The 24965-nt window shown below is 41.6% G+C and overlaps 1 protein-coding gene and 1 long non-coding RNA gene across 2 annotated transcripts; both read left to right on the top strand.

The window, feature by feature from the left end:
* The first annotated feature begins 777 nt into the window (after window positions 1-777).
* On the top strand, window positions 778-18169 carry taf4a (TAF4A RNA polymerase II, TATA box binding protein (TBP)-associated factor). Its single transcript, XM_017712240.2, has 15 exons — window positions 778-2114; window positions 3770-3909; window positions 4894-5004; window positions 5554-5646; window positions 6130-6252; window positions 7653-7742; window positions 9488-9802; window positions 10059-10203; window positions 12353-12461; window positions 13009-13178; window positions 13594-13724; window positions 14892-15017; window positions 15739-15795; window positions 15925-16044; window positions 17205-18169. The coding sequence occupies exons 1-15, from the start codon at window positions 1370-1372 to the stop codon at window positions 17370-17372; spliced, it is 2643 nt and encodes an 880-aa protein (XP_017567729.1). The 5' UTR covers window positions 778-1369; the 3' UTR covers window positions 17373-18169.
* Window positions 18170-19115: 946 nt separating this feature from the next.
* On the top strand, window positions 19116-24432 carry LOC119261934. The gene is made up of 2 exons (XR_005129294.1): window positions 19116-19427; window positions 23042-24432. It is a non-coding gene; the product is annotated as an uncharacterized LOC119261934 (long non-coding RNA).
* The last annotated feature ends 533 nt before the right edge of the window (window positions 24433-24965 follow it).

Below are 24965 nucleotides of genomic sequence, written 5' to 3'. Positions count from 1 at the left end.
CCATCTTGTCAAAAAGGCACCTCAGTCTGAACTCCGCACAACACTCAACACACACAGTCACGAACACGTAACTGAACGCACCACCAAGAATGTGCCGAGGAGCGATCTCTGGGCTTACTTTCAGCTCATTTTTCCACTTCTACGCGGCTCGTTTGTCTTTGACAGCGCCGTAGCGACAACCGACTCGTGAGCGAGTCATCTCAGTGAACCGGCTCTTTTTGACAAATCGACCAAACCGATTCACAAGTCCACCTAACTCGAACTTTTCTTGCAGCGTCTACACAAGTAGTATCCAAATACAGTTCGGGTAATGATCTTTCATCCTGTAAACATGTTAACTATTTCTCTGAATTTGGTCATATTTTGTGTCTGTAGACCATATTTCTGTAGCCGGCTTCCTCTGTCTATTATGCGCGTCCGGTCCTTTACTTCACTTATCTCCATGGACATGAGAATAAAGTTGACTTCACTAATCACTGAGAAGACAAGAATAACATTAACGTGCGGGGACGAAAAGAGAGCTGACATGAATACTCGCTGCTAAAAAATGAATCGCAAAATGAATCGGTGAATCGCATGTTTGAGCCACTGACACAGTGAATCCACTTTAACAGCTCGGCGAAACTGAATCGATCTTCTCTTCGCTACCAGAATCAACGGACTGCCGCTCGTCCCGCCTCTTACGCACGCAAACCAGCAAATCACACGCCCGATATGCCCGTACGTCATGACGTTATTGCTCCGTCGCGCAGGCGCAGTGTCATTTTCGCCCCGAGCTCCTCAGTGTTCACATCGAAGATGGCGGCGGGCTTCGACCCGCTGGCGGTGGATTTTGTGATTAAAGGAGCGGGCGAGAAACTTTTGAGCGCTGTCGCAGGTCGTGTCAGAAACGAACTCGGCCGAGCTTCACCGTAATTAAACTCCGAGAAAAGAGCCCGGGCTGTTGGAAGTGACAATGTTGGAGGCAGTGCGAAGTGTTAGCTAGCGTAACGTTAGTGAGTAGGGAGAGGAGCTGCAGGGCTACGGGACTTGTTTAGGGGGGGGGACAGCAGGTAAAACTCGCAGTGTGGCAAAATGGTTGCCTCTCCCCTCAGTATCTTCACCCAGACGAGTTAAAGTGACAAGGGCGCCTGTCAAGGGCTTCATTCCGCGATTTATCCCCCTCCACCTTCACTCCACACGTTTGTTCCTACTTCGAAAGCGCTGGGGAAGGGGGGGATGTTTTGAGTCCCGAGTGGAGGCACCAAAACAAATAACATCAGTATCAACAACAACACGGATTTACATTAACTAACTGTTTGTAGACTTGAGCCGAACACGACTAAGCGCGACCCGGTGCCCCTTTTACTCTCCTCCTTCCTAACATGCTATGGTAACTACATTGCCCAGCCACGAAGTGAAGACCGGGACGTCGACGGCACAAACTTTTGGCGGAGGCGATGCCATGGATGCGCGGGCAGAAAGCGGCGCCGCTCTCCCGGGCACGCCCGTGTCGAACAGTAGCCCAGCAGCGGACGCTTCGGCGGGCATGGTGCTCAACAACGGGCCCGGAGTAGTAGTAACGAAAGGACCGGCGAGCGGGAGCGGCGGCGGCGCGCCTTCCACGTCCGGCACGGTTATCATCCAGACGAGCACAGCCACCGGAGCCACCGTGACCGTCGTGAGGCCGGCTATGCAAACAACGACTAACGCTATGGTTCACACCGTGAATGGGAGTAACGTTAACAGCACCGCGGTTCTGAATGTAGCTCAGCAGGCGCCCACAGCAGCAGCGCCCGCCACGGGAGTCACGTTGACGATAACTCCCCAGACTTCGGGCCAGGCGCCCGCTCCAGGGGTGCTGACAACCAAGCCCGAGCCGGCCAAGAGCATCATCCAGAGCCCAGCTGGGCACACCGCGACCGTCACTCTCGCGCAGCAGCTGCAGCCACAGCTGCACGTGTCTCCCGGGCCGGCCAAGGGGGCGGTGCTGCAGCAGGGCGTCGCACGGAGCGCCGCTCCAGCCCCCAGCCCCGCGGGGGTCAGGGCCATAGCACCGCAACAGGTGCTGGCACCGCGGCTCCCACAGAGCAGCCCGGGACAGCACAGCATCCAGAACATCCAGCTACCTCCAGGTACTTTCCCATGTGGTCTTGTTGTTGCCTTACTTACTTTCAGAGCCTTGAGCCAGACTCTGTTCACCGAAAACCTCATAAGTACTTTTTAAACACTTAAATCTGTCCGTTAAATTCAGTTCTTGCGACATGCAAAAGCAGACCCCCTTATCTTGAAGACAAGCAGTCGTTCAACTGTTTTTGCAACGAACCATATACGATTGGCCAAGAACCGCACCACTGTTCTGTGGTCTTTTCTTCTTAAGATCCAAACCTGTCCTGTTAATTTAGCTCTAGTGTGGCATGTAAAGCACACCCTCTTATCTTGAGTACATGTTGAGTACAGCAACATTGTTTAACTGTTGTTGCAGAGGCCCTGAAGGTGTTTCACTGAGTTTACTCTTCACCAAGAAGTACACCATTCTTATGTTAGACTTTTTAAACACCCAAAGGTGTTGTCAGTTTGCTACACTTGAGCACAAGCACACTCCTTCCCCTTTTTGAGTATAAGCAGTTGCTGAAGTTAAGTCTTCAGTTTTTCAGTAATTTCACTGTTCAATAAGAACTGTGCCAGTGTTGCTCTGCTTTGCACAAGTGACATGTCAAGCATCCCCTCTAGTCCTGAGCAGGCTATATTACAAGTTAATGTATGCTCGATAGCCATAAGCCCTGACAGAGTTGAAGTGAAATATTTGAGCAAATTTATTTTACACAAAGGAGTTTTGAATAGGAAAAAAGTACTTTTTCTATAGCTGTTTTGATTGTCTGGTCAAAAAACCCACACTCTTTTTCTTGTAAAAGTTAGAAAACCTGGTAGTTTCCAGAACCTTTAATAAGGTATTGCTGTATTCAGATCTACTCTTTGTATTTCTGTGCACTTGTACAGTAACCTGTTGACTGAGTTATGCAGCGGCCATTCTGACAAATCTGTTGTCTGGCAGATTTCAGTTAGGCGAAAATCCCGGCAGATTTTTGCGCAGGGCCATCTGGATGCTCTACCCAGCGGCTTCTGTCCAACACCCAGAGCTGAGCTGGTTTGCGCAGAGTGACGGGCGCTGGGTGAATGCGCTCTCTCAGTACTGTGGAAATATAGGCCACCAACTGCGCACTGTGCGGGGGCAGCATGTTCTGCCTTGCCTCCTGGCATGGCATGATGGCCAGATTGAATGGCATGCTGGTTTCCGTTGTCACTTTTATAGGAAGAGTATAAAGAGCTACTGCTTAATTCATTGATCAGAAGCTGTTAGAGAACTGCTGGATTTATTCAGCATAAACTTAGAAACTACTGCAGTGTTGAAAAATAACCTGTCTGAAGTAGTACTTGATCAGAATAGTAGCTGACTGATATTGAGATCCTGTGGGTTTGTTGATCATGTATCACACATGCATCATGGATCACCTCAAATCCAAAGCAGTAATATTTAGGGCATTAGTTCATTAAAACACTGTTCAAATAAATCATCTAAAGTCTGGTTATTAAAGCTGTGTAATGACTACATTCAGTCATATCAGCCAGCATTCAGTTTTTAACCCTGGAATGTTTAAGCTTCTTATAATCTGTATTGATATCAGTCACAAAACTTTGTGTTGGTCAGGCCTTAGTCTGAAGTATGAGCCTCAGATGTCCCTCCAACAAATCTGTGTCATCTTTCATCTTTGTCTGTTTAACTGTCCAGGTATGGTGCTTGTGCGTAGCGAGAGTGGTCAGTTGCTGATGATCCCTCAGCAAGTGTTGGCCCAGATGCAGGCTCAGATGCAGGCTACACGTGCTGTCACTCCTGCCAGCACCACGCCCGGGCAGATCACATCTGCACAGGTAGTGTACATCCCCACTGCATTTTCTACACATGCTTTGAGCATGTATTCTGATGAATAGAAGTCTTACACCCATCTAGCCAACAGGCTGACTTCAGTTCTGCTTATCTTGGTTTTCAGAGCTGAAATCAACACCAGTGTTATTCTTTGAGTGTCTACATTCTTGTCTGTGTTGAAAAAAGAGTTTTATTATGTGCACAGTATAGTCAGGGCCTTCCTAAAGAGAAATTGCATGTAAAGCTATCAGTTCTCACTAGAGCTGGGCAATATGGCAAATATAAAATATCACAAAGAAAAAGCTTTCATAATACACAATATGTGCCCGTATTTATTTTTTCTGTCATCTAATAAGCTGGAACAAACCAAAAAAGAACCAGTAGAGCCACATTTACATTGATTGCAATGTACAGTGATTTTTTTTTTATTCAATATTTTACACACTGTGCTGAACTAAATCCAATTACAGTGGCCTAATTATGTGTTTCCATCGCAGTGAAACATGCTGTTGTTGAGAAAAGCATATTGTGACATAACTCATCGCAGTAACAGTACACATTGTCATCTTGCCCAGCCTCTGTTTTAACCAACTTACTCTATATACATCACTTTGAAAATCAACGGGTGTAGAATCAGCGTCTCCATAATGTTGTTTTTGTCGTGTAAAAACAGTGAGCTCTTGTAAATCAACTTTAAAAGTCCTTAATAAGAGCTCATATTCAAACAGCTGAGATATAACACAAATATTCTCAGTATAATTTCCCAGAAAGTAATGTTCTTAAGTTTTCATGTTTTTTTGGAAGATTTTATGTAAATGCAGGTCTAACAGAATTTACTATTCGCTGCATTCTGAGTGTATTTCACATATTATCCCAACTTTTTGGAATTGATGGTTATAAATGTAGTGCCACTAAAATTGGTTGTGTAGTTCACTCCAGGGTCTGCTCACCAAACACCATCATTTCTCTCCACTGTGTGCTCCCTGCAGACTCCTGGTGCTCCGATCATGACTAGACAGGTGGCTCCTACCATTATCAAGCAGGGGCCACCCACAGCCAGCAGCACTGCTACCACCACACTCCAGAGACCTCCTGTTCAGGTATCATCATAAAGCAGGGCTCATCTTCAGCCAGACGTTCTTGCACCATTGCACTCTAGAGAGTGCACGCTTATACTAACCACTTTCCCAATAGCACCTGAGAGAATACCTTAGCAAGTGGCACACCCTTGAATGAATGAAACACTCTCCACACATACACTCTCACTCTGCACCTTAAAGCAGACACAGCTATGAGGACTACAACACTCTGGAGACCATAAAACACCCACACATACACACGAGCATCCCAGAATTTAAACGGAGGGGAGGGCTTACACACACTGTACTGAAGAGACCACCCGCCCTTGTGACACAAAGATATACACACTCAAAATCACTTTCAGAAACACACAACACTGCCAGGTCGATTCTGCAGAGACTCCTTAGTCTCTGTCTAGTACACTAAGCTCAGGTTTACACCACACACTAATGAACTCTTGCATAGAGATTTTTATTGTCTTTGTAGCCAAGCATTAAAAAGACGAGAGCTAAAGAATACTTAGTTAATTATTTCCTTCTTTCTTTCCTTATGGTGTTGGGCCTTTTCAGCTGCCCTCTGTGGGCTCTGTGCTGGCAGTGCAGCCGGGGGCCGCCCCAAGGGTGGTGACTCCTGCCACAGGGACCAGCGTCACCTTGGCAACGGTAAGAACATTGGGTTGAAAGGGGCCCTAAACACTCCAACAGTGTCATGAGTATTATCACAGACAAGCGTGTTCATAACTGGATATGTCCTCAGCATGAAGGATTAAAAGTCCTTTATCGAAGGAAATGCTGTCATTCTTTTTGTCTATTTGTACCTCCACAACTGGAATTTTGTTGCTGTTTTGCACTCGCTTGTGTGACTGGCTCAGTGGAATTAGTGAATGTAAGGTGCTTTCCAAAATGCTTTTGAGGAGGATAACGATGAAATGACTTTAATTCCTCTCTGAAATATCCCCTTCTGGAAAGCACCTTAAAATCTCAGAAATGGAGGACTAATATTGATCCTAAAAATAGTTTTAAGCCTGATGTTCCCTACTTTTAATCTCTTGAGGGATTGATTCATTAGGCCTATGCTATATTATGACCGATTTCATTAGGCATATGTTCTCCATGGCTTAACTGAAGCATTGTGTCCAACTGCAGGAGACGATGGAGAATGTGAAGAAGTGTAAGAATTTCCTGTCCACGCTGATCAAGTTGGCCACCAGTGCGAAGCAGTCGTCACAAACAGCTGCCAATGTCAAAGAACTGGTCAAGAACTTGTTGGTAAGTGTGCAGACGGAGGGCTGTGTGTGACTGTCTGAATGTGTAGCTGCGTCTGTATGTGCGTGTGACTGCGATTGTGAAAAAGGTCTGAGAGATAGCGTGCATGCTGGTATTTTGGTGTGTGTGTATATGTGTAGGTAGTGTTTAGATCAAAAGTATTTTCTGTATGTTGTCTCACTTTGAGTAAGCTGCAACATTTAGAGTGATTATAAGATTATTGGGTATCAAGAATCTCAGCAAGATGAGTGTGGACGGAAGTCTGTTTGTGTGAGAGAAAGCGTAGGAAACATACTGCATGTGTTGCTGGTTTCTGTGTGGGAGGTGCTGTGTGTTTTCTGTCAGAAGTGTTCTGTGTGTAGTCTCACTTTGAGAATTCCTTTTATAAATTGATTATGAGATTATCTGATATTATTTCACCAAAATGATGAGAACTCAGTTGTGGTAACTTTCAGGTTATATGTCAGTCCAAACCAATTTTAGACACAGCTGTACCAACTGAAAAAATAACATTCTCTGGTCGAATTTTAGGGACTTTTTGAGGAGGAAAACCAGGTTTTATGGGTAATTATTGCTGATTACATTTGCTTCATCTGTTCATGTGTTTAGGGCACAGGAGCATCTTAGATGCTATAGTCCAACAAATTCAACATTGCTAGGCCAATAATATTAGCTGTATTGACAGTCCAATCGATTTGATATCGGTAGGACAATAATATCAGTTGTATTGACAGTCCAACCAATTCGACATTGGTAGGCCAATAATATCAGTTGTATTGACAGTCCAACCAATTTGATATTGGTAGGCCAATGGTATCAGTTGTATGGACAGTCCAACAAGTTGGACATTGGTAGGCCAATAATATCAGCTGTATTGACAGTCCAACCAATTTGATATTGGTAGGCCAATGATATCAGTTGTAGTAAAAGTGCACAATTTACAAAATATGCTACAATATTTATACTGTTTAAGAGTGTTTCTGCTGTTTAAGACGTGTGATGATTGACAATATCAGTGATTGAGGCACAGTTTAACAAAAACCACTGGTTATAAAATATTCGGTATCAGTTACAAAGTCTTCATATCAGTTGGGCCCTTTTAGATATCGCGTTGTGAAGTTAGTGTCAATTGCATAAATATGCAAAATTATAGCACAGCTGGCAAAATTGGCCAACAACAGTACTAACAGCACCAGCAACGGCGCTAACACCTGATTAGCTGTTCATTAGGTGTCATATTTTCATCTAATGCAATACATGGTTTAAGTGTTGCTTGAGTATCTGGATTAACAGAGAAAGACGTTAACTGCGCCTGTAGAGCAAGTTAAACACGACTGCGTTTTTTTATGTTTTGTGAAGCTCAAACTTAGTTAGCAGCTCTGATTACCTTTTGGTGTTTGCAGGAGGGAACAATCGAGGCGGAGGACTTCACCAGCAGGTTATACAAGGAGCTGAACTCCTCACCCCAGCCTTATCTCGTGCCTTTCCTGAAGGTAATGGAAAATTTGTGTATAAATGACACATCTGTTTTTTCATAGTTGTGTGAACACATCTGATCTTTTCAAACCAGATTTGAGCGTTTTAGCTACTTTTATATGTGATCCTAGACCAGATATACACTGTCCAAAAGTATCCAGACACCTCTTGTAATTATTGAATTCCGCACTTTAAGGTGCTCCTATTGCTGATACAGATGTTCAGTTATGCATGTACAGTTATACATAATCTCCATAGAAAAGTACTGCCAAAAGAACGGGATGCCGTGTAGTAACCGTGCATGAGCCCAAGGTTACCATGCCTAGTGCTATGCACAGGCTAAAAAACCCCTCGCGTTGGGCTGTGGAGCAGTGGAACTGTTTTCTCTGCAGAGCAATAGAGCTTTACCTTTGGGATGAGTTAGAGTGATGTTTGTGATCCAGAAGTAATCATCAGACATCAGTACCTGTCCTCACTGGCTAAATGCAGTTAAATCCACGCAGCAATGTTCCAACATAGGCCTTATCAGAAAAGCAATGGCTGTTGGTGCAGAATAGAGGGGACAAAATTTTATTTATACCATTTATTTCAGCAGTGTACCAGGCATATCCACATGTGACTCTAATCTTTTTAAAGAAAACGCCTCTTTTAATGATTGTAGCAAACAGTGATGAAACATGTTAGTTTGTGGTCCTTTCAGACCAATTTCAAAAATCGATTTTCTAAATATTTAATTTATAACGTAATGTTGATGGAGCGTAAAAGGCGAAACTTGGAATTGTGGAAGTGCAGCGCCCGGACAGTCTGTGGCAGCACTTAACAAGACCACACATGGATGAGCGAGAAGTTGGACCGATTTCCTCTGCGTTAAAAGCTAGTTTAGGTCAGGAGTCACAACCCACATGTTAAGAAGAACCATTTTGTCTTTTCAACAAAGTCAAACCAGTATGTCTCAGTATATGCTGATGTCCTAGTCCTAATATCATTGAGAGCGCAGATCACTTTACTTTGCTCTGCTTTAAGCTTTGGCTATAGCTGCTTTCCTTCCATCTCTGCCAGAAAACTTTTCCTCAAATCTACAACAGTTTCTTGTAAAATGTCTCTCAACAATTGACTGGTTTACAAGGCTGAAGTTGCTTCTCGTTCGAGTTTTCAAGAACTGACTGAGGCGCTGAATGTAACTGCTGCAACGTTTAAGGTGGAACGGGAAAATTCGAAAGAGAAAGAACTTCATCTTTGCAACTTTCTAGAGAGATGCAGTCTCTTGTTGCAGATTTAACCTACCACAAAACCAACTACGCTGCTTATAAATGCGAGTAAGTCCATGTAACCAGCGCTATGGTTATAAAATCATTAAAGAAGACAGGTAGGACGGCTGTAACGTGCAGCGTGGACGTGCATTACCACAGGATCTTATTTCACCGTCACAGCGCATGTTATCGCAGATGAGTGGCAGCAGCCTCTCATGTGCTCCAAGCAATAGCAGTGAATGAAAGCCTTCTATTTCCCTTACCACATCATTTCCATTTGATTAATTAATAAAAGATATTGGAAGTAAATTGATTATGGGTCGTTACAAATACTTTGCTTTAAATCTACCAAGTCCTCGGACAGTAAGAAAGTAGAAATCCTGTATAGAAAAAAAAAGACGATAATCGTTTTATAATTGCATCGCAGCCCTCTGTATTGTAATCAAATCGAATCATGAGGTGCCTAAAGATTCCTATTGTCTACCATTAATTGTGTTTGTGTGTTTATCCAGAGGAGTCTTCCTGCTCTGAGGCAACTCACTCCGGACTCCCTTGCCTTCATCCAGCAGAGCCAAGGCCTCCAGGCCAAACCTGCAGCTACTGTAGCGCTGACCAGCTCTACAGCAGCTAACATGGCTCCTGCGGCAACTGCAGCATCAGTGGCCTCTGTGGCCGCTGCAGTGACCTCAGCCACCCCAGGCACTGCAACCACTGCAGCCACCACAGCAACTGCAAATACCGTGGCTACTGCTGCTTCTGCTGCTGTCACAGCCTCACGGACTCTTATCCAACCTGCTCTCAGCAAAACCAACCAGCCTGCCTCATTGGTAATACGGTGAAATTCAGTTCAGCATGATTCCACTGAATAAGGTCAGCTCGGATGCTCAGTGCAACTTAGATCTACAGTCATTAATAAGGAAATTTTTAAAGAATGCGGAGTCAGTGGTGTTGACCAGTAGCATAAGTTGTAATTATGTCCTAGGCAATGTTTAGGACATTTCTGATAAGCATTTTCAGGTGTATATTGTAGAGTTGTTGTGTGCTGCTCTGCCTTTGTGCTAACGAGACCACAACCTTGTGCAGGTTTTGCAGTCTCCGCAGCAAGGGGCGATAGTAAAGACCCCCCAGGTTACCCTGACAACTACTCCCATGGTAACACTCAGGGGTCAGCCTCATAGCCGCATTGTAGTTGGACAGCATCACATGCAAGTCAAACAGCTACAAACAGGTGTGTCTGTTTATCCACTACTCAAGTTTCTCAATGGGCTTGTATGTATAAATTTGTGTTTGTTTTGCCAATGACCGTGTTTCTAACCCTGGTCTTGGAGTACTACTGTCCTGTGCATTTTAGTGTTTTTCCTGCTCTGAAACCTCCTTAGTCTCACAGGCCCAGATGTGATGTAACAAGAATGTCTGGGGACACCCATGAGTAATTTAGGGTTAAATTTGGGTAGGAACGTGAACTTATTTGCATGGGAACCAAATGAGTGTGAAATTTTTAAACCAGTCCAACACCTTGTGAAAGTGTAGCTCAGTATAGGGTGTGATAGAGCACTCATCAACACTGTCCAGTGGACAACAAGCATGTTATTTGCCCATGCATGTAATGTAAGATAACATGGCAGAGAAGTCTCCCACAAAACCTTTAAGTAAGAATGTAGGTGTTTGTCACATAAGAGGAGAAAACAAATATATTAAAAATAAACAGTACTTCTTGAAGGGAAGAACAGTTCTGTTATCTAACAGTAGCATTTTGCTAACCAGCTTGTTTTGCTTATATTGCCGATTGTACTTTGAGAGTTAAAAAGCACAGAGGAGAGAAATTTGGGGCCAGTTTTTTGAGGGGACATAGTCTTGTTTGCATTGGATTTTGCTTAATCCAGCAATGGAGGATTAACAAGTTGTTCCCAGAGAGTTTGTGGTCATTGAGGCTAAAACTCTACTAATTAACAAGCTCTTCCTGAGTTGAAGTAGGTGTACTGAAGCAGTAAAACACTATAGTGTACAGGACAGGCGGCCTCTATGATTACAGAGGAGGGTCGTATTACAGGAACATCCTTACTCTGAAATCTTATCTGATCATCATGACCAGTTCGGATTGAATGTAGGACAGTAGCTGTTACAGAGTAACAGGGGTGTAAAGATATGCCATTTTCACAAGTTTATGCGTCATATATTGTTTTGTGGCACAATAAAATATATAGTATACAGTATTAAAAAAGAAATACAACATTTTTTTGCAGTTCCCATTATAACATGTAACTTCTGCTCCATTTAAGGTGGAACAGAAAATTTGAATAAGAAGCTGGCTAACTTCAGCTTTGTAGTTTGGGTGATGAGTTAACATTTTTGAAGTATTAACATGGTATTTGATCCTCGCGTTAAGCAATATCAGCACACTGTCACCATTCTGTCTACCATTCTTTGCCATTTCAAACAGCTTGGCTTATCAACTATTTAAGGTAGACTAACCAGCCTTTTTTCCAGTCACGAGAGCTTTTTACATTTGTTATCAGTTTTATGACTGATTATAATGAATAGTGATGGATTGTATTAAAATGGCTTGTGTGGGGGCACATTAAAAATTTTCTTATTCATCACACTTCAGTTTTGTTTTTACTTTTTAAAAAATTGATACCTGTCTAGCTGACTTACCTTTTTGTAGTTTACATACCAACTTGTCGGTTGCTCAGTAACAGACGAGATCGATTGCGTAGTTAAGCATTAAGGATAAGATTCAGTAATATAAGATATACTTCCTAAATTAATATAAGATTTGCATCTTTAATACAAATTTGTGAAAAATCTTATTTTACCCTTGTCAGATCTTAACTTGGGACCCAAGATAGGATGTTTTGATAATACATTCCCAACATCGAAAACCCCTGCCCTGTGAGATTAGCTTAGTGCAGGTGTTACACTGCGTTTACATGTTGCCATTACAAAAATTATAGCCTTATAGCAGAATTGGTGTAACTGGCAACCATATGGTGTACGATGGTTTACTGCAGCCACTTAAATATTGTCATCGTGATGATATTAACAGTGTAGAATGGAATAACAGTGCTGTTCTTGTCAATTAAATTGGCCACTATTTTATCCAAAATGGTGTTTTAAAATGTTCTCATGTTATGCATTTTAATGGACTGAAAAACTGTATTGTGTTTTTAAAACGTACAGTTGTGCTCTGTGAATTGACTGTTGACTGCTGTGTTGTGCTGTAGTTGTGGTGGCAGAACTTTCTATTGCTGCTCTGTTGTAACATGTAATGTCTGGTTTATCATCATCTGTCTGTTATTAGCATTATAGCCATGTGTGATTTGTTAAATTGCTCAGAAATGCATCCTTCAATCATTCTCTCTGTCTCTTTATCTCAGTGACAGTAAAGCCTGGTGCAGTGCCTGGGGCTAAACTTTCTCCCAGCCCAGTGACTCTTATTGCAGCTCAGAAGAGCAAGCTAAAGGATGCTGCTGGTGGGACATTCAGGTTAGTATGTGGACGTTGTGGCAAACATATAAAGTAATCTTAACTTTTCGTGGTACGCATTCTCCAGTATTTTGGATTTTTTTTTTTTGGTATCAGAACTGTATGTCCAAGGTTGTTTTTTAAGTCTGTGTACTGTGCATAACTACACCAGTTATGCAGGGCCACTGATGCTCTTATGGGCTCCTAGCGTTGTTGAAATTTGAAATTTAAATATCTCAACAATAGGTTAAAACCTTAGACAGCCACATGGGGGATGCATCTTAATTTTTTAATGGAACATGGCCTGTGTTCTCTAAGTACTGATCTTCACAATATGCTCAGAAAATGTTATGACAATATTTTTCATATTAGTGCCTTGTTAGAATATTAACCTGTGTGTATGTTGGATTTTACACAAGAGAATACATACATAGTGTGGGTTAGGCCTGTCAAATAATAAATAGCCAAAACAAAGCATAGTTCTCCAGAAAAAAAAAAACATGCATGAGCTAATAAAGTGAACATGTAGAATAGAATCATAAAAGTTTTGTTTTGTGTGCATATGTAGGGATGATGATGACATCAACGATGTGGCCTCCATGGCTGGGGTGAACCTGTCAGAGGAAAGCGCTCGTATCCTGGCCACCAACTCTGATGTGGTGGGGGCTGTGACTCGCTCCTGCCAGGATGAGGCCTTCCTTTCCTCTGCCTTGTTGCAACGTAGAATACTGGACATAGGTCTGGCAGTAATGCCCAAGCTTTCAGTCTTGCAACATATGACAGCCAATAGGTGTGGGCGATGTGGCAAATGTAACATTGAAGACCTCAATATGATACTCAGTACATTTCACCATTTGTTTTTTTTCTGAGGTTTGCTAACAAGACATCAGACATCAAGTCACCCACCTCTAACAACCTAAGAACTTTTCACATAGTCTGAGCTTTAGAGGTTGGGATCATTTCGTATTAACCACAGGCCTTCAGTGCCTTTTCAACTAGTGACCTTCAAATCAGGAGCCAAAGTCTGCATGAAGTATTAGAATGATATAACTGTGTTGTGATTGTGTGAACAGTTCTGATGCTACTCTTCAAACAGTCTCACTGTGAATGAATAATGCATTTCTGTCATGCTGACTGCTCATCTGACCTACAGGTAAACGCTTTGGGGTGACGGATCTGGCACCAGACGTGGTGAACCTGGTCTCCCATGCCACTAAGCAGAGACTACAGAACCTTATGGAGAAAGTCTCGGTCATCGCACAGCAAAAGAACATGACCTATAAGGTAAGGTACTTGGCACGGAGTCCCTGTGGGGGTACCGTATTCTGCCTGTGTGTCTGCTCATCTGTTTGAGTGAATTGTTGTGAAGTGCCTTCAGGGCTGCTTCACAGTGTTTTGATCCAGACTGTTTGTATGTTTGTACAACAACACGCAGGCCTTGGGTTAGGCCTGTGTTGAGTAAGGGTTAACAGAATTATTGTTCTGACAGCCTCCGCTGACAGAAAACTCATTTACAGCTGGTTTACAAATCTTTCATTCATTGATTTGTTTCATGCAAACCATAGAAAGAAAATAGAATTCCCACATGCTTTATAAAACTGAACTTAAACATGTTGGTGGATGTTACACCCTATATTAACAAATAGAGTAGATGAGATTGTCTTGGAATCGCAGTTGTAGAGCTGTGCTGTTTAAATGCAGGTAGAAATCAGGCCTGTACAAGAAGCTGCCTGTGGTACAGTGTACATTCTGGGACATCCTCATATTTCTGCTCTTGTACACTCAGGGTTAGCCAAGCAACTACAGAAATGCCATTGGACGCTAAAGGAATTTGCAGTTCTGGTTTGTCATAATAGATTAGTTACAGTTTCATAGCTGAATTAAAAAGACTGTATACTACAACCACAACTTTACATTCTTTTATTTGACAGACATGAAGCTTTGCATGCTATCACTTCGTTTGCTTCCGCATCCACTTATGAGTTGGGGTCTCAAAATTGGCAGCAGATGTACTTACTGAGATGAGAGTAATTGTTATAATAATAGTAATTCATAATAATTCTTCCAGTAATTTTGAGAACAAACTCTGACTAACTCTGAAGCAGCTGTGGGAGAAAAGTGATAATGTGTGAATTGAAGCTTAATGTTTTCCAAAAAAAGGTAAACCAAAGAAAAAACATAACATAGTTTTCCAATGAAGAGGATTCTTTACTAGCACTAGACTAGCAGGCATATTCAGGCAGTGAGCTGTGATTCTTTTCATAGATCATATGGTATCAATTAATAGGCTGTGTTTGTGTGTGTGTTTCTAAATCATATCCATGATCCACTTGTGTGCTGTGTATTTTGCTCTAGGGATCATACAAAGTACAAGTGGATATACCTGCTGTCAGAGTACTTTGTATTGACAGTATGAAACAACATTACCACATTAATTTGTTTGTTGTGCAGGAGGATGGGCGGTTCGAGCAGGTGACTGACGTACGTGCACAGTTGAAATTCTTTGAGCAGCTGGATCAGCTGGAGAAGCAGAAGAAAGAAGAGCAGGAAAGGGAAATACTTATGAAGGCAGCCAAGGTAATGCACATGCACACTGGCCACTTTATTATACATTCTGTGACTTTCTCACTATCCACAGACAATATGTACCTTTTTACCAGTTCCAGAGAGCGGGGCAAGATGTAACATTGATATTTTTTAATGTGGCTAAACATGTGCTAGTAGAACATGCTTTTGGTCGTCACCTCCTATTCCCATAGCAACCTCATTGGCGAATTTTCACTGTAAAAACAGATTATCATAAAGCTTAACCTTGAAGACTGCTTTTGTACCATTTTTGGTACATTTTGTACCAACTCTTTACATTTTTTAATTATTTATTCATCTAAATAAATCACAGTATTCAATTCTATGGTCTATATCCAGTGCTATATCTATATTACAATGTATGCCATTTAAATAATATATTTTTACATTTTATTCTGTTGATACAGTTTATGTTTCAGTTTGTAGTAGATGTGTAGGTTGTTTATATAAAAAAATAGTCTTGCGCAAATATTTTATAAATATAGGACCTAAAATTGCATTTAGGAAGAACTTGAATCTTTCCTTGCTGGTTAATTGGTGTGTAGCACCATCTAGTGGTGAATGTGTGGGTGTTTTTATCTCATTTACATTGCAGAGGAAGTTGTGGTTCACGTGGTTTAATTGATCTCCCGGGAGGCGGGCGTGTATGAATAATTTTGTCATTCCACTCCTACTGATGGGTCTTTTTTGTTTCTCTGATGCTTTGGTGCAGTCTCGGTCTCGGCAGGAAGACCCGGAGCAGTTGCGGTTGAAACAGAAGGCCAAAGAGGTACAGTGTTTTCCAGTCTGACGCTTGCAAACTAGTTTAAAATCACTAGTTTGTCTGAAAATTCTGGTATGGTATCAGTCTAATGACTGTACATGAACTATTCTGTATGTTTGTACTTGGATGTAACAGATGCAGCAACAGGAGCTAGCTCAGATAAGACAGAGAGATGCCAACCTGACAGCGCTGGCTGCCATTGGACCCAGAAAGAAAAGGAAACTCGACTCTCCTGCTCTTGGCACTGATGCAGAGGTACAAAATCCCCCCCATTGCTTTGTTACTATGGACATGTTCAGTAAGCATTTGCCTTTGAAACTGTGCTTTTGTTTGACTTGGCGGATAGGAACGTAGGAGAGACCTGTGTGCTGTGTATTTAAACAATGGCATTAAACTCTCTATAGTGAAGAAAAGGCCCCAACTAAGTACTAAGCGCAACAGAAACATTGTAAAAAAATGATCTATATTGTATTTAATGTTTTTAAGTTGAAAAAGTTAGAGCCAACTACCAAGCTAGAAGTTATACAGCATGTTTGACAGAACATCTCATTTGCATTGTGTGTTGATAGCACTTGACTTGGTGACTTCTAATGAATATATGTATGGAATGCTAAGAGAGGAAGTACTAATGACGACCAGTGAGAACAGCGGAGAGGTGCTGAGAGAAAAAGAAATCCTTACTAATGATTGTGTTTTAAAAAAAAAAAATTAAAAATTCTTTAGCAGCATTTTTAGTTCACATCTTCTCATTGGAGAGGCTTACAGTGAGGTTGAGAATAAGGTTCATTACAAGTGTGTAACATCTTAAAAATGTATTTAACATACACAGTTCATAATTGCACAGTGTTCAGTGAAATGACAACTAAATAAAATGAATAAATTAAATAATTTAAATAAATAAAAAGGCACTCTTGAAGCCGTTGTAAAATATTCCACATACTCTGCACAACACTAATGACTGCCAACATTAATAATATGTTTTAATTGTGCCAATTTTGCCATTTTATAAAAGCATTAAGCCAGTCTAGGTTGTGTTATTGTGATTTCATCCTTTCAGGACTAACTGCTTTGCACCATCACATGGCGTGACTGAAAAAAGACCTACATAAAACCCACAGTATCAGTTAGGCAGTTGGTGCCTCACTTGATGTGCAGTTGCGATCTATTCCCATGAAAAGTTGGCAATGTTGTGCACATACAGTAATACCTTGCTAACAGTGTAGCTGTGTGCGAATATAAAGCACTTTCTGTATGTAGCTGTCATTATAATCAGCCTGTGAGATCTCATTTGTCTGGTAGACTTTATTTTGTCTGAGAGAATGGAGATGAAGTTCTACCACCTAGACCAAGTAAATCTTGAAAGAAAGACTTCCAAAGTATCCACCACTTTGTTTGTGTGCATGTGTTTTTCACAGGGTTCTGGGTCGTCGGCGAGCATGACTGTGGGTTTAAGTGGTGGAGTGTCGAGACAGTTCACCCGCCAGCGCATCACACGTGTAAACCTCAGGGATCTGCTCTTCTGCCTGGAGAACGAGAGAGCAAGCAGTCGCTCACAGCTTCTCTACAGAGCGCTGCTCAAATAGCAGCTTGACTACAGAGCCGTGCTACCACAGCAGCTCGGTTACAGAGCAGTACTCAAATAGCTGTTTATCTACAGAGAAGTGCTCACGTAGCTGCTCGACTGCAGAGCAGTGCTCAAGTAGTAGCTGCTCTGCTGAGATATACTCAAATACAGAGCCTGAGTGCTCAGATTGCAGCTGCACTATTGAGTCCTGTCCGAACAGTGGATGCTGCTCTGTTAGCCGCTCCTTTACTGGGTGCTGTTCTACCAAGTGTTGCTCTTCTAGCTGCTACCCTACTGAGCGTTGCTCAAATAGTGTAAACAGTATGGAGCACTGCTCAAATAGCAGCCTTGCTCTACCACGCCAGCTCTGATCCAGCTGTTTCCCCTATCTTGCTCTCTCTTCCACCGTTATCTGTCCCTCTTCTCTGTGTGTCCCTCATTTCTATGTCTTTCTTGTTCAGTTCATGTTTGTCTCCCTTTTTAGTCTTGTCTTTTGTTTTCTCTGCACACTCACTAACTTAAACATACACACACCTTCTCTTTCTCATCGTCTCTTTCCTTCTCTCCCGTCTCCCTTTGTTTCCCAGCTCTCCGTTTTTTGTTTTGTTTTTAACTTCCTTCCACTTTTGATTTTACATGTGTCTAAAGAAATTTGCAGTTATATATATCCAATGTTTTTCATAGAGGGTGGCTTTGTAATGTGCAAATTACCAATGTAAAAAAAGGACAATACACAATGAAACTGCCCGTTCATTTTGTATTTGTGTTTTTATAAAAGAGGTTTTAAGAAATAAAATGGAGAAAGTTTCTATAAAACACTCGTGTTGCTATTACTGCAATGTAAACAAATGATTTACAACAGCCTTTGGTTAATCACTCGCAGTTTATCACATGCCCACCAGATGGCGCCATAGACATGCAGTTTAACTGTGTTCTATGGCTTCTGTGCCGCTTAATGAGGAGTGTGAGTAGTGCTTAGAGTAAGATTGACTACGTTAAGTTAAAAGTAAATAAGATGCATATTAAACTACTTCAAATGTTAAGCTTACTTAACACAGCACAGTTATCTAGTACGGCGCGCGAGCTCATCTACACCACTTGGATCAAGAACAACGGGTGGGGGGGGGGTTAGTTTTTATTTAATATCATCATCATGCTTGTTTTATTTAAAGGAATAGTTGGGCAAAAAAAATCTAAATTACATAGCTTCGTACTTGCCCCAAATGCAGTCAATCGGCCAAGGCATGGGGTCCAAATCTGGGTAGAACTGAGCTGCTGGGCTAACGGTTCAACCAACCACTGACAGTCAATAGTCACAAAACCGTTTCCACAAATACGAGCCAAAATCTTCGTATGTTTACTTCAAATTACGCCGATAAGCCATGTATATTCGTTTACAATGAACATGAATCTGGTTAACATATCGTGGTCAGATCATATTTACACTTTAAGCTAAAATTGGAACATCATCCGCATAACGTCTCACTTTATGGTGCTACTGAGCCATTAAACTGTGGGAGGCTGCAGTGCAGCCAAGTGTGGGAACTTATAATTGCAGGGTTAGCTCTAAAGCTGAAAGCTTGCACACTGTGAGAGAGGGAGCCCTGCTGGTAACATCCCCTATACATAAAGATAATGCGTGGGAACAAGATCCTCATGTGTAGCGATGACTCTGTAAGGTGGGAACGAGATCATGCCTTATTAAGCTTTGGTCAGGTCTTAATTATCTCATTCCCACGGCTTGCGAAGTCGTGATCACACATTGGGATCGCGTTAATAAGGCGTGACCATGCGTTTATTTTATTTATACGGGATGTCACTAGCAGGGCTCTGTACCTTACCGCCGATTTGCTACCGCTACACACATTCAAGCTGACGAGGATTAAGTTGGCTTCCTATTCAAATTTTGCTTTCCACCTTAAATCGTCCGGCAGTTCCGTTCAGGCCGCGCAGTCCACGGTTCGGGCGCCTGGAGCGACACAACACGAGTGTTCTAGGATTTAAGGTGGAGCGGAAATTCGAAGAACAAGCTGATTTCATCTTCCTGCTCAGAGGTGGATCCCGGGAGTCAATGGTGGGTCAAACCTCCAAGTCAATTTTAAACGTGTACATTCAAGTTCAAACACATACAGTTTGAAGATCGTTTGTGCTGAAAACACGGTCCTCAAACTTCCGTCCGGCCACCGTACTGATGCTCTGACTCACTCAGCGGCTCAACACGCATCAGCCCCCTGTCTGTGCCGTCTTGGCGGAGTGATACCAATTTGTGCTCAGGAAAAAAGTGATTCCGGTTACTTCCCATGGCGGCTCTTTCCTTTAGCTCCGCTGAGAGTGTTATTTTTTATTTTTTGTGTTTTTATAGTTCATAGTAAGTCACGCTTTGTAAACCACTTGGACTTTTCTGCACGACCTTAATCAACAACTGCTTGGTGGTTGAGAGAAGTAATGGTATTTGCGGAAACGGTTTGGGAGACTTTAACGTTACTTCCGTTAGCAACATTAGCTTCGTAGCTTCAGTTCTGAACTAAAGCGGCCGCGTCCTTTTGACCCCAAACACGCCTTGACTGACTTGAGTTCGGGATAAGTGGAGAATCACTTACATTAACTAGATTTTTTCTGTACATAGAGTTTTATACTCTACGAGTGTTGTAGTAATACTCAGTTCACTGATAAAGGGTAATTCTGTCTATTTGTCACCATTTCTACGGTTAACGGTCGTCAGTGTCGTTCAGAGCGGTTTGGTGTGAAATGCTCTGAGTCGGAACTGTTCACAGTGGCGGTGATGGGAACCAGACGTCTGAGGAGGTTAATGCCTATAACAGGTCCCTCACAGAAAGTTTTTACTTGAAATGGTTATGAAGATATTGCGTAATGCCTGAGTCTGTAATTTTTTTTGTCTTAAATGTTTTTAATCAGTTGACACTGGAAGGATATAAGAAGGGTGGTCTAAGGCCAGTTTAACCCAATTTTTTCCTAAAAGGGTGGATCGGTTTGTGTCAGAATACCCAAGGGCCAGAATATTATTCACAAATTATTCAAATGATTAACTTTATAATCAAAATGTGCAGTGTCTCCTATCCTTGTATAAGGATTATTGCGTGTTTACTCAGAGCAGTTTGGATTGGTAAGCGCTTATAACAAATAAATGAATTATTTAAGAGTAACAGTAAAACAAGTCTAATGTATCACATATATTGATATTTAAGTATTTACTTGCAGCAGCTGTGTTTAGAAATCCCTTTATTATATGAGAAAAGCAGATTAATCAGCATTAACAGCCACATTACTTAATGTTCAGCCTTAAAGAGTTTACTGAACTGCTGAATTTGCTCTAATAAGATGTTGGTGCTGTTAGACTCTGCAGTTCCTTAAATATATGTTTAAGGTCTGTGGTTTGTGTATTCTCGGTTGGTATTAAATACATTACAGTCTTTTGGCATATGAGGGACTCACATTTGCTTTGGCTCTCAAAGTATGAAAAAGTATTCAAATGGCCATGTGGCCAAATTCGCCGGTTATCGGTGTAAAGTTTGTGCTTTTTGGCTATAGCCTTGATTACAATCATTCAGTAAATTAAGCTGAAGGTCTAAGCAGAGAAGAAAGGCTCTTAATCTTTAGCTAACTTCATTGTCACGGTGTGGCATGCCACCATCAGGTGAAAGGCAGAACTGCACTATTGTGCTGGCTGGCCACTTATAACAAACTCTAACTCCCAATCCCATTTATTTTTATCCCAACCACTTTTTTTGAGTGTCACCTTGCCCTTTCAGAACTGAGTTACAAGGGGTAGTGGTGAAAATCTTCCCCTATGAAACGGAACAACTCTCAAATGAAACATGACCGAGCTGCTAGTGGTGCTCTTTAGGCAGCCCTTCCAGTCTGCAGTGATGGCAGAGGAGGGTGAAGTTCAGCACTTAACTGCTGGGCTTTAGTTACATTTAGGACATCATATGCTTTCAAAGAGGGGGGATATGACAGTTCTGTATTATCGCCCACTCCTTTATTCTTTGGTGATATGAAGCTGAATTCAGCTGTTCTTTAGCTTTTCATTCAAATTTTCCCAGTTATCATAATTTTTAACAGAGAAAATGCTCACATTTATGGGTTTCTTTGGTCGCTCGCACAGCCTCTAGGTGTGAACAGAGGGCTAAGGGGCTAAGTGGTAGGGGCAAGGGGTGAAATGGGATTGGGCCTAAAACAGAAGCCATGGCCATTTATCTGTCCGCAGGCCACGTTCGGTCCTGGGGCCAGACTTTAGACACCACTGGTCAAAATAGTTCCCCAGAAAACCTTATTTCTTCAGATTGACTACTATTTTACCATCAACAGCATTACATATAAAAGCTTAGAGGACTGTGTAGGTTCACTGGGGGTTTTAAATACTTAATACATAGAAAATATTTGTGCTGTAGACATCAGGACTCCTGGTTCCTATCACCTCCACTGTAAAGTTAACAGTAAGTAAACAGCAAGTTTCTCTACAAATTAACCATTTCACATCAAACCACTCTCAATGACTTTGTTTACATCTCAACTATTGAATTATGTGCAAATTTAGAAAAATAGGTGTAATATGTAATTTACAATACTGGGTTCGTGATTGGCATTCACACAAAATTTTGAGCAAAATTTGAAAGAAAAAAGAAGCTCCTCTATAATGTTGTTGTGCAACTTGCTAATAACGCTAGAGGTGGCAGGCAGAAAGAGTGTATTATCTAACGTGTTAGATTTTATGATTATTTGAATGACCATTCTCCAAAATGCACATATGTCACAGTTTTCATTGCAATATCACAGCGTCATAGTTTTACTGTTCCATCCCTAATAATTGGGTGGATGGACCCAACTGAGCCCTCTCACTGGTTAGGCCTTAATGGATCTGGACTAAAGGCCTTCAGCATTAGATTAATAATATAACAAAGTGAGAATGGAATCAAACACGTTTAGATTTCTAGTGTGTAGGACCAGTTGTGTCACTGACGTTGTACATGAGTGGTGAAATAAGCAGAGATCACTTACAAATGGAAAGTAGCGATGGAAGCTATATGATAGAGCTCTTATTACAGACTCTGTAATAACCACTGTAAAACCACTACAAGGCAGGAAATATGTAAATAAGTCCATAAAAAATCACATAAAACATTTTAAATGTCTTTTACAAGCTTCCAAAGTCTGTGCCTAATCTAGCCAGAAATGGCCAGAAATATTCACGTGCGCCAGTGTTAGCACTAACACACTATTCAAATTCGCATAGAAGATTAGCAGGAAATAACATTATTGTAGAAGGAGGGATTATTTGTTGGTTTTGACTAAATAATTTCTGGTTTAAATTGGAGGCCTAATAGTCACAGCGCATTGCCTTGAAATGCAAATATAAAAGAAGCAACAGGTCATTCAGTCAATAGATTTTGTGTTCTTTAAAGATTTTTAGGCAAATATGTCAAACTTGCTGTCCATGGTAATCAACCCTATAATGCAGCCTAGACTGCAACATGGAAATGATCATCTCAGTAAACATACAAGCACATAACAGAACTGAGTGAGACTGCTGACAGATGCCACACTTCCAGAGCAGTAGACTTCATTTTGTCTCATTGCTCAAACGTCCCATTGAAAGCACGTTATCTTTTGTTCCTCGTCCTCCTCTCTGTTATGTCTACCCACTCTAGCCTTTTTATGTGCTTTCAGACCTGTTCTGTGGTAATCCCTCTCCTGTTGGAAACCCCTCTGTTCTGCTGGAGTTAAACCTTCTTGGCCTCCTCTTGAGAAGAGATGGAAAGGAGACAGCAGGGGCTGCCTGGTTGCCTAGTTACATCTGTCAGAATGGGCTAGGTAAACATAATCTGTTTGTGAAGTCACTTGGACTTGAGGCTTGACTGAATGAACCTGCCTTTTATTGTTAAAGCTTCAGTTCAGCTGTGATCTTTAACAGCCTTTGTTTGAACAAACTTTGTGACTGACTACAAATGAGCTATAGGTTGTGGATGATGAGTAGAATCGTACTGACTGCAGCTCTTTGACCGGGTGAGATGATTGAGCTGTCTAGCATGGTCTTATTAGGCTTAAAATTGCCTTTATGTCTTTACTGTAGTCTTTATGATCAGCTTAAAGCAATGATTTGGTTACTTTTCACAACTCTATTCGCTGCTTTCCACTAGGCAAATCTGGTACTTGGTACTATTTTCGGTACCACATCCGTCAGGATTCCAAGCGTGCTGAGCCGATACCAGAAGGTGACGTGAAATGCAACTAATTGGTCAGAGAGAATTGCTAAACTTGTATGCTAATGTTAGCTACCAAGTTAGCATATCTTGTGTGGCCTTTGAGCAGCGAGAATCATCTCGTTGTCTGGACTCTGATGTAATATTTCCCAGACTCAGACTTTTTCAGAAGTATTTTATCTGGCTGCTTCTTCTGAAAAAAAAAAAAAGTCTCCTTTATGTCTTGGCAGTTTCTTGTAGCGTTGCTATGACGACAAGCTACATTGAGGGGGGTACTATATCTGCAGTAACAAAGCGAAGTAGCTGGTACAAAATACCAGTAGAGTCAAGTTGAGTCATGGCATGCTGTAGAAAAGCAGCTTTAAGTACTTTCTAATGTCAAATCTGTCTTTGCTGATCATTTGACATCAGGACTGTACAGTATAACAGTTTGGTTGGTACAGTATCGAATGTTTCCCCCTTGACGAACTGCTGAGCATCTGCTGAACCATAGTCATGCTAGCTGCGATATGTGTTTAGTTCTGCTGTTGATGGTAAACAAAGGGCCATACAATTTACAGCATGCCCAGAAATCTTGATCCTGATTTAACTTTAGTAGAATTAATTGATTGAATCAAATATACATCAGAACACCCTTAGCATTGCCTTTAGGAAACACACTATGTTGTTTCCTGTCTAGTAATTTGACTCCAGCCATACATTCATTAATGCTGGTGTGGGTATCCTCACTCTAAAAGATGCCAAAAAACACTAATAGCGTTCCTTTGTGGGAGATCTGAGTTTAAAACGATTATCTGTTTAAACCTTTTACATGATGCTTTTCTTTTTTCCACTATTAAAATGACAATCTGTCACACATATTGAGCTTAATTCTTTTTAAATTCATTTGTCATTTTTATCGTAGTACTAAAATAGTGCAATTTGTCCTACATCACACTTTTATAGCGTCAGTGCTAAATGCTCAAAAAAATTACCTACAGCCCTGAATATCATCGCCTGGATATTTGGCTGAACCATTGCTTTAACCTTCTGGAAAGACATAACACAAGGTTAGGTTTTAATAGCTGACTAGAAATGTATTCATCACCTGTTCAATTAGGATGGTGAGCTCTTTGTTTCAGGCTGTGCTTTTAGCGAGTGACTGGCTGGCTAACAGAGAGCTTGCTTGTGTCAGCAGTGAGTTTGGAGCTGGGTGCTGGACCGGTGCTCAAAGCAATTATGTTCCATTCTCTTAGTGCATGAATTTGTTTGAGCAACGTCAACTCCAATTTATGAAAAACAAGTCAGTTTTGCTTCTTAACGGTCTGTCATAGCATTAGCTGCGATTTCTGATGACATTTTCTGACTGTCTCTTTTCGTTTCTCTCTCTCTTTTCCTCTCTTTCTATTGTC

The sequence above is a fragment of the Pygocentrus nattereri genome, chromosome 21, assembly GCF_015220715.1.
Source record: "Pygocentrus nattereri isolate fPygNat1 chromosome 21, fPygNat1.pri, whole genome shotgun sequence".
Lineage (NCBI taxonomy): Eukaryota > Metazoa > Chordata > Actinopteri > Characiformes > Serrasalmidae > Pygocentrus > Pygocentrus nattereri.
This window is presented reverse-complemented; position numbering and strand designations above follow the sequence as displayed.

What these genes read in the sequence shown, in the direction of transcription:
- taf4a (XM_017712240.2), top strand. Translation starts at nt 1,370, where the DNA reads ATGGTAACTACATTGCCCAGCCACGAAGTGAAGACCGGGACGTCGACG. An exon ending in AGTCAAACAGCTACAAACAG is followed by an intron (nt 10,204 to 12,352) that starts GTGTGTCTGTTT and finishes TCTTTATCTCAG; the next exon opens with TGACAGTAAAGCCTGGTGCA. An exon ending in TACTTATGAAGGCAGCCAAG is followed by an intron (nt 15,018 to 15,738) that starts GTAATGCACATG and finishes GCTTTGGTGCAG; the next exon opens with TCTCGGTCTCGGCAGGAAGA.